We start from the raw sequence: 10342 nt of genomic DNA, 5'->3' as shown, positions 1-10342 counted from the left end.
CCTACAAATAATCATCAATTACATCTAATCATCCTCCTTCAAGATGCTCCAACTTAATTACCAGTCAAGTCTTAATTCCATGTCACCTTCGATTCGGGAAACAACAACTCCAACAACGCTTGCACTGTTGCCAACAACATCCTACTGAACCAATCATCTAACAACCGAAGCATAATCGGGAAGTGAAGCTTCTCCCCCACTTGTTTCGAACCAACTCCCGCAACAAACAACCAAGTACCGACAGTGATTCACTCACATGTCGCATACCAAGGGATAAGATGCCGAGAGTATTCAACTGTCGTGCAACTCAACTGACTCTACAATTGGCCGGACGGACCGACCTGCTCTAATACCACTATTGTAACACCCTTCTAAACCCCCGCGGAAAATATAATAAAGATCAGAGTAATTATACAACAAGGATGTTACAATTAATAAAATAAATAAAACTCCAAGTCGTTTGTCATGCTTTATTAGGAATAATCCAAAAATATCAAAACACATGTTCAGCACAGCAGAAACTCATTCAACAATGTTATAAAACATATCCGAAAAAATCAATGGTACATAAACCAATAATGGCAAAACAGTGTATCACAAATAACTCTAAGACTATCGATCTCAGTGTTACAAATCAGAGCATGACCAACACGACCCAACATAACCGGATAAAATTTATGAGTCATCCTCACCGATCGCTTAAGCCGCTACTTTAATCTGAAATCATCAAAGTAAGGGTGAGACTACATCATAATTGAATAGCATTATAAATCATCAGATATAGAATTTCATAAGCAATTATCCACCCTACTTAGCATATTCAGATTTATCAATTCGTACCAATCACAAGCACAAGTCAAAAGTATGCACCAATAACACCACACAATCATAACACCGGATTTCATCCTGACATGTCACAATTTATATAAAGACCATGCAGACTCTTATGCATGTGGTACCAAAATTCGTGAATCACATTCACAAGACTTCTCTCTTCGATACTGCCCTTCAAGTCGCTCACACCCCACATGGGCACACGACTAACCTCATCGCTCACACCCCACATGGGCACACGACTAACCTCATCGCTCACACCCCACATGGGCACACGATGACTGCTTACTAATCTCCACACAATAGGAATTAGCCACCAACAATCCACTCATCAACGGGATCCAACACAAATGATTTATGAATGAATGCACACATATGACATACTTACAACATCACCGATCCGATGAACAACATCGTCTCACATAACTCAACATAGTTATCACCAACAAGTATGTACATGTATCATGCATCATTCAAAACAAATCAATCATCATCATTCATCAAAACACATGATAACAACATTTACCATGAATAACATCCATCTGCATCATCATTCATCAAAACACATGATAACCATATTTACCACGAACAACATCTATTTGCATAACAAGCAGAAGCAATCACATTAAAACAACACACATCATTGCACATATTCAATTATGCAAACAACAAATCATTGCATATCGTCAACTATGCAAAACAAGAATAACCACATTTGAGGAAAATGATGATTTTCAAAATAAAATCAAGTTATTGTTGTTTTCTTTATTTCATATGGTAGAGCATTCAATTTAAGGAACAACGTCCAAAACGGCGTCTAAAACGGACTTACGGTTTGAAAATTAGAAGCTTTTAAAGTTAGAGTAGTTTTCAAAACGTGCTGCTGGAATTTGTACTGGAACCCGGTTCCTCCCACATGGGAACTGGTTCCTGGACCCAAAAATGCTACTTTTAACGTTTTAAAACATTGGAACCCGGTTCCTCCCACATGGGAACCGGTTCCCACGAACCCAGTACCTAAAAAACATTATTTTTAAGGCTTTTATGCATCCCAAACACAGACCAACTTATACCATTACGAAATTGATCACCAATAACATCAAAATACTCCAAATACATGATTCTAATGCACAAACAACATACCACAACACCATGTAACAATACTACATCATCAATTGCAGTCAATTCATCAAATCATACATGTCAGTGTTGGAATTTCACAAAACCTAACATCCCAAATAGAGATTCTAATTCCTTAATTCAATCCTATCATCATCAAAATCATAATACCATACAATTAGATTAATCACCCCTTACCTTAGCCAAATTCTTCATTTTGGTCCTCTTCCTCTTTGGTTCCTCTTTACGTTCCTCAGCTCTTCTCTTCAACTTCTCATTTTTCACGTTCTCACTCTTTTTCCTTATTTCCCTTATTTTATGAAAACATAAAATAGTTAGTAATGGGCTTACTCACTTAGCACCCCCATACTACTAACCTCACCATCCGGCCCAATGGCCCTTAATCCATAATTCTACAATAATTCAACCAAATACCAAAATAATTCTAATTAATAATTTAATTTCCAATTAAATAAAAATTAGAAAATATGGGGTGTTACACCAGTTACGGTGCTCCCTTCCCCCCTTCGCCCACAGCCCGATCCAGACGCCTTAGTCCGCCGCAAGCGTCAGAGAACTGACGCCGTGGATCTTACTCAGGAAGAGGCTGCTGACATCTTCACCCTCCCTTCGTGCTTTCTTCAGCCTAGATTCTTCGAAGGTGGGCCCTCCTTGACTATTCCGCATGCTGAATCTATGCACATTAAGGGTTTGGAGCCCTCTGTTCGGCAAAGGTTCCTTGTGCAGGATGCTTCGACCATGGTTCGGCTTCTGGAGATGGCTACCCTCTATGCTCGCTCGGCGCCTTTGTCCGCGGAAGCAGCGAGGTTGCCTCAGGAATAGGTTAAGATAAAGGCCTCTGCCTTGGAGGAGAAGGACCAGCTGCTGAAGGAGCAGGGCGAGGAACTGGACGCGGTGAAGACTCGGTTGAATGAAAGGGAGGCTGCTCTGGTGGACATGCAAGGCCAATACACCTTGCTCTCCAGGACTCTGTATGGAACAATGTTGTCTTCCTCGGTTAGGGAGGCCTCTCTTTGCCGTTCTCAGGCTCCTGCTGAGGATGAGTCGGAAGAGGAGAGGGCTCTTTTAACCCGGGCAGACTTGATTCAGCATATCAAAGACTTGGGGAGCGACTGCGTGGCGGTTGCCGAAGATACCTATCACTCCACTGTGGCCCAGCTCAAATGGAAGAATCCGGGGGTGGAGTTGATGATCGAAGGTACCGGGCCTTACCATCGTGTGGAAGGCATCCAAATTGTTTCTCCAGCCTTCGGGGAGGAGCCCGTGATGCAGGAAGCCGAGGAGGTCCAAGTCGAGGAAGGTGTTTGAAGATTTTATTTGTCTAAGTGTGGGGCTTGCGAGCCCATATTTTGTAATGTTGTTTTTCTGGGGGTATGCCCCCCATTTTGATTTTGTATGCACATTCACTAGCTCGGCCTAGATGGCCGTAGTTGGGCACATTTTCGGGTTTTTTGCCCGTTTTTATTTAAACGTACTTAGTTTTTAATGCTTATGTTATTTTCTTTGGAATTTGTGCGTGTGCGTTATGTGTTTTTGGGAAACGTGTTATTGGTTCCCAAGGTATTTCTTCTTTAAATGCTTTGTTTGCTTCCCGATGTTGCTGTTCCCCTGCTTTCTATATAAAAGGAGGTCTTATGGACCTCTCTTTCTTCATTTCTCGCAGGGATGGGTGGAGCTAACAAGAAGAAGGTATCCTCAACCTCGTGTTCTCGTGGAGTAAAAAAGGTGAAGGAGAAGAAGCAGGCTTCGACCGGCTCTACTTCTCACTCTCGTGGTTCTTTGAGTTCAGATGCTCGTGCTCGGGAGACTGGTGTGAGAGTCGTGATTGACGCGGATGGTTCCGAGACCGAGTGGGATGAAGATTGGAATCAGTACGTTCACTCGGAGGAATTTGCCAATCGGGAGGAATGAAGTGTTTTCTTTTCAATTGTTTGTTTTGTAATTTCTCATGAATGGATGAATAAAACACCGTTGCTGTTCTTTTGTGTATTTATGTTGCATTTTATGAAGATTTGCTCGACTTATAACGTATTGATCGCCCAGTGTGTGGAACTGTGGTCGATTGTCGGGGACATGTGCCTGGCATATGGTGAGTCTCGGATTTCGTTGTATTGAGCTCCGGGGCTCATGGCGTGAACGGTCCCTTCGCGAGCGGGGCGTTCTGCCATCATGGTACGTGTTTACGACGAGGATGCCCTATATTTAGGGCCCCTCGAAGAACAAAGAGTCTGATCGATTAAGAGAGCGGGCTCCCGTTGTTTTGTTTCAGTTAGAGGCGCTCGGCTCGTACCGGGCCGCACTTTTTTAGTTGTAATATTGTTTGAGCTTCTCAGCGTTCCAGGGTCGAGCGAGTTCTTCTCCTTGCAAGATCTCCAGGTAGTATGCCCCATTTTGTATCCTTGCCCGGACACGATAGGAGCCTTCCCAATTCGCGGCCAATTTGCCTTCTCGGGAATCATTGTGGTTTCTTTTTAGTACTAGGCTGTCTATTTTAAATTCCCGTTTAATGACCTTAGCGTCATGTCTTAGGGCGATTTTTTGCTTACGTGAAGCTTCGCGTAGAGCGGCCCCAGTGCAAATTTCTTCGACCAGGTCGAGCTCTTCCCTGATTGCCTCGGTGTTGCCCTCTGTCTCGAGTGGCTCTTCGATGCGTCTCTAGGGCACATGTATTTCGACGGGGATCACGGCCTCCGTTCCGTACGTCAGTCGGAAGGGGGTCTCCCCGGTAGTGGAATGTGGGGTGGTGCGATAAGCCCATAGGACGTTGTGCAGCTCTTCTACCCATCCCCTTTTTATTTCGTCTAGTCTTCTTTTGAGGCCCTTCAAAATTACTCTATTGGCGGCCTCTGCTTGCCCGTTCATTTGTGGGTGCTCGACTGACGCGAAATGTTGCTTCGTACCTAATTTCGTGACGAATTCTTGGAAGCGCCCGTCTATGAACTGGGTGCCGTTGTCAATGATGATAGCTAATGGTACCCCGAACCGGGCGAGGATGTTTCTTTTGTAGAAGCGGAGTACGTTCAAGGATGTGATTTTGGCCAGTGGCTCGGCCTCGATCCACTTGGTAAAATAATCGACCGCAACTATGAGATACTTGTTCTGATTGCTTCCGGTCACGAACGGACCGAGGAGATCCATCCCCCACCTCGCGAATGGCCAGAGAGACTATAAGGATTTGAGTTCATTGGGGGGAGCGAGGTGCATGTCCCCGAAACGTTGGCATTTGTCGCATTTCTTAACGTATTCTTTGGCGTCGTCTTGCATCGTCGGCCAATAGTAGCCTGCTCGGAGAGCCTTCCGAGCGAGTGATCTTCCTCCTAGATGTTGGGAATTGATTCCTTCGTGTATCTCTCGGAGTATGTGGGGGACTGTGCCCTCGTCTATACATTTTAGGAGAGGTATGGAAAATCCTCGCCGGTAGAGGCAATTTTCGACTAAGACGTACGAGCAAGCTTGTCTTCGGATGGTGGAGGCCTCTTTCGGATCGGCGGGCAAGAGGTCACTTGTTAAGTAATTGTATACGGGGGTCATCCAGCAGGACGCGTCCCCAATTGCGCTTATGAGTGAGAGGGAAGATGAGGTCTCGGTACTGGGTTTTGGCAATATCTCTTGGATTACGGATTTGTTACCTCCCTTCTTTCTTGTGCTCGCCAGTTTTGATAGGACGTCTGCCTGCGCGTTGTGTTCCCTTGGGATGTGTTTTACTTTGGCGCTCCTGAATCGGGCCAGCCTTTCTTTCACGAGGGTCAGGTATTCGGCGAGGGCTTCGCTTTTAACCTGATATTCGCCAGAGATGTGGGATGCGACCAGTAGAGAGTCGGTGAATACCTCAATGTCTTCGGCTTCTAAGTCGTTTGCAAGGCGCAGCCCGGCTAGCAGGGCCTCATATTCTGCTTGGTTGTTGGATGTCGGAAATGATAGTGAAAGGGATACCTCTATGAGGGTTCTTTCTCCATTTTCAAGAATGATCCCCGCTCCGCTGCCGGTTGAGCTTGAAGCACCGTCCACATACAAGGTCCGTCTTCGGGCGTTGTTGTTTGTTGTTTCGGGGAAGGCCATTTCGGCTACGAAATCTGCCAAGACTTGAGCTTTAAGGGCTTTTCTTCCTTCGTATTTGATGTCGAACTCTGCATGTTCCAACGACCACCGGAGCATTCTTCCGGCCATGTCGGGGCGTGCAAGTAATTGTTTTACGAGTTGCTCGGTTCGCACGACTATGGTTTGTACTAGGAAATAGTGTCTGAGTCTTCGGGCTGCGGTTATTAACGCGAGTCCGACCTTTTCGATCTGTTGATATCTGATCTCGGGGCCCTGGAGTGCTTTGCTAGTGAAGTAAATGGGCTTCTGGCCTTCCGGGATTTCTCGTATCAAGGCCGCGTTGACGGCCTCGGTGGATACGGAGAGATAGAGGTACAAGATTTCTCCAGCTTCCGGCCTAGATAAAACTGGCGGGCTGGAAAGGGCCCGCTTGAGGTGGGAGAGGGCGCGTTCGCACTCTTCCGTCCATTCGAATGCATTTTCTTTGCGCAGGAGTTTGAATAGTGGCAGGGCGTGCTGCGCGGATTTGGCCACGAACCTGGATAGTGACGTGAGCATGCCGTTCAAGGTTTGGATTGACTTCTTTGAATTTGGAGTGGGCAAATCCGAGAAAGCCCTGCATTTGTCCGGGGTGGCTTCGATTCCTCTTTCTGTTAAGTAAAAACCGAGGAATTTTACCGCGCGGACGCCGAACGTGCATTTTTCCGGATTGAATCTCATTTTACACTTTCGGGCTTGCTCGAAAACCTTTTTAAGGTGGGCGGCATGATCGGTTTCCCTTTGGGATTTGACGATCATATCGTCCACATAGACTTCGAGCATATCGCCTATCTCTGCTCGAAATACTTTGTTCATCATGCACTGGTAAGTCGCACCAGCGTTCTTCAGACCGAAGGGCATTACGTTGTAGTAATAATTGCCCGATTCGGTCATGAAGGCCGTGTATTTCTTGTCTGTTTTAGCCATGGGTATTTGATTATACCTGGAATATGCGTCCATAAATGAAAGTTATTTAAAACTGGCGGAGTTATCGACTAGTTTATTTATGTTAGGGAGAGGATAAGCATCTTTTGGGCAAGCCCTATTAAGATCGGTGTAGTCAGTGCACATGCGCCATTTTCCATTTTATTTTTTAACAAGTAAAACATTGGAGAGCCAAGTAGTGTACTTGGCCTCAGATATAAACTTGGCCTCTAGGAGGTCTTTTACAGCTAGTTCGGCCGCAGCCATTTTTTCTGGTGATTGTTTCTTCTCCTTTGAGCGACGGCATTGTAGGCAGGGTCGATGGTCAAGTGATGACAAGCCACTTCTGGGTCGAGTTCGGGCATCTCTACAGCGCTCCAAGCGAATAGGTCGGCATTTTCACGGAGGCAAGCTTTGAGTTGTCTTTTGGCCAGGTCTGGCAGGTCTGATCCGATCTTGACTCCTCTAGTCAGATCTTCTCCGAGGGCCACGAGCTCGAAGTCTCCGTCAGGGATCGGCCGGAGGATCCCTTCTGATGTGCTTGAGTTGATGTTCTGCTCATGTTCTCTCAGAAAACGACTGTCGAGGTCTACAGTGTCGATGCGGGGCATAGATTTGTTGGTTTCTGAGGTAGCGCTGGTCGCTGTCTTCTCTTGGGCTGGTGTCTTTATCGCGCTCAGGCCCTTGGCGGAGGCTTCAAAACATCTCCTGGCCGCTTCGATGTCGCCGTTGAGCGTTGCTACTTGTCCTTTGGTCGTATAGTATTTGAGCTTGAGGTGTACGGTTGAGGGGACCGCGATCATTTCGGTCAGAGTGGGACGTCCGAGGATGCACTGGTATATTGATGGGCAGTCGATGACCAGAAATTGGACTTTCACTGCCCTTGTGGCCTCTGCCGATCCGATCGAAACTATGAGTTCCACGAACCCCCATGGCTTGGTTACCGTGCCATTGAATCCTTGTAAATCTGACCCCATGTATGGGGTAAGGTGACTGTCATTCAGCTGTAATGTTTTGAATAGTTGGGAGTACATGATGTCCACTGAACTTCCCTGGTCGACCAATATGCGTCGCACGTCAAAATTAGCCATCCGGGCTCGGATGAGGAAAGGGATGGTCGCGTTAGGTGCTCCTCTGGGTAATTCTTCTTTGTAAAAAGATATTGAGGAAGGACTGCCTTTGGCGTGGTCGAAGGTTGAGGATATGTTCGTGCTAGCCGAGATTAGCTCGTCGAACTTGCGTTTTACGGATCCGACGGTCAGTTTGCTGAAACCCTTGCCGGATATAACCATTGCGGATGGGAACCTCTCCCATGCGCTGTAGGAGGAATTGGTAGTTGTCGTGTTTGCCCAATCAGGGAGATAATAATCTTCCGGCCTGGTAACGCTCATGGCCACTTGCATGGAGGGCGTATCTTCCGCCGACTTTTCCTCGGTGACTGGTTTAACTTCTCTAGCGGCCTCCTGCTTCTTCGCATATTGCTTCAGATGTCCCTCTCTGATTAATATCTCTATGGCATCTTTAAGGTGGATGCAATCCTCAGTGTTGTGCCCGTGGCCTTTGTGGAATCGGCAGAATTTTGATTTATCCACGTTTGGTCGGGCGGGCATGCTCTTTGGGAACTGGACTTTTCCCGTCTAAAACTCGGCGTTTGCGCATTCGTTCAAGATGCGCTCCCTTGAAGCGTTTAGCGGGGTGTACTCTTGGAATTTCCCCGCAGGGGTTTTGTAGTCCTTAGGGTCCCGAGTTTTATCATCTTTCTTTTTGTCAGTTCCCCGGCGAGACTCATCTTTGCGTGCATTTTTACTGCTCTCTTCGTGCCTGGAATTGCGAACGGCGTGGGCGGCTTCTGTCTCCTCATACTGAATGTAGGCTTGGGCTTTGAGGAAGAATTCGTCCAGTGTGGCAAGTGTTTCAATTCCGACGGTTTTAGCGAAGTCCGAGCGTGGTCGGATGCCGCGCTCGAGCAAGAATTTCTTCATATGGGCAGTGGTGGATACCTGTATGGCTTCCTTATTGAATCTTTCTATGTACGCCCGTAAAGACTCGCCCTTTCCTTGGATAATAGCTTCCAAGGAGGCTTCTGACTTGGGGTGTCTTCGGGAGGCCGTGAAATGTCTGGAAAAACGTTTTCCGAGCACCCTCAATGATGTGATGAACTCGTCGGGCAAACTTTTATACCTGGTCATGGCTCCTTTTCGCAGGGTGGTAGGGAACAAACGACATTTAATGGCACCGGGCACTCCTCTGTAGTCGAGAAGGGGTTTTTTGAGACCGGTTGGCAGGGGAGCCTCCAAGATTGCCTAGGATAGAGGACCATGGCGCTCCTCTTCATCGTCGCTGGCCGATGGAAAAAAAGATTGGCGGTGTCGTGCTTGGCCGGGGGTGATCTAGATTTCTTTCTAGGCCGAGGGGACTATGAACGGTGTCGGGAACGCTGGTCGTTCGCCCCTTTCTTGGAAGAGGGATTCTCCTTCTCCCTAGGAGAAGGGGAACGTGGGCGTTTCTTTGCGACCACTTCGTGTCGAGAACGAGTTTTGTGATTGGGGGGAGTTCTTTAGCGGCGCTTCTGCTCGAGGGCCCCGAATCGGTTTTTTTGCTGTTGTAAGAGCGCATTGGTTTGGGCAAGAGCAGCTGGAACAACATTTATGGTCTGGTCTTGAGGAGGCTGTCCTTTGGAGAGGAAGGGGTTGCCCAGATTTTCTTCGTGGTTGTCCTTCCCGCTGGTATCTTCGAAACGATGAGATTGATCATCTTGGAGATCTTTAGGGGACGGAGACGCTGTGACACCGTCTCGAGGAACGGTATTTCTGGAAGGAGGAACGATGGAGATGTCGTTTTTCCTGAGTATTGAAGCGTCTAATGAAGAGGGATCTTCGTTGTTACCAGCCATGAGTAATGATTTGATTAAAGCTTTGGTTCCTGGTTTTCTTGTAGGAGGCAAGAACGGATCAAGAAAGTGCAAGAATAAGGAACGGGGAGCTAGATGTTCCCACAGACGGCGCCACTGATCTTACCGAGCGGATCAAATGGCCGGCAACAATGAAAGCTTGAAGTTCCGAGCAGTTGAGAGGGAAAAAGGTGTTGTACCTGCAAGGCACTCTGATGCCAAAGTAAGTATGTATTTCACAAGGTACAACAAAGTGAGAGAATTTTTTGGGTAAGAAAATATTACCTGGCCCTCTGTATGCAGAGGGCTATTTATAGGATGTTTTTGGAGCAGATTAGACTCCTCCTTCTAGGGCGGATATTTAGGAGACGCGTGGACTGGTTATTTACCGAGCACGAGGGGTCCTCGTGGTCGGTTACTCGGCAAGTTTGCCCAGTCTAGTCGGATGGAAACCACCACGTGCGATCTGAAGTGTAT

At 47.0% G+C, this 10342-nt stretch overlaps 1 protein-coding gene across 1 annotated transcript; it reads right to left on the bottom strand.

Moving 5' to 3' along the window:
• Positions 1 to 5139: 5139 nt before the first annotated feature.
• Positions 5140 to 6912, bottom strand: LOC131620151 (uncharacterized). Its single transcript, XM_058891166.1, has one exon. It carries the CDS (start codon positions 6910 to 6912, stop codon positions 5140 to 5142), a length of 1773 nt encoding a protein of 590 aa, XP_058747149.1.
• Positions 6913 to 10342: the final 3430 nt, after the last annotated feature.

The sequence above is a fragment of the Vicia villosa genome, linkage group LG7 (genome assembly GCF_029867415.1).
Source record: "Vicia villosa cultivar HV-30 ecotype Madison, WI linkage group LG7, Vvil1.0, whole genome shotgun sequence".
In the NCBI taxonomy this organism is placed as follows: Eukaryota; Viridiplantae; Streptophyta; class Magnoliopsida; order Fabales; family Fabaceae; genus Vicia; species Vicia villosa.
The sequence above is the reverse complement of the archived record's forward strand: the minus strand, read 5'-3'. Positions and strand labels throughout refer to the sequence as shown.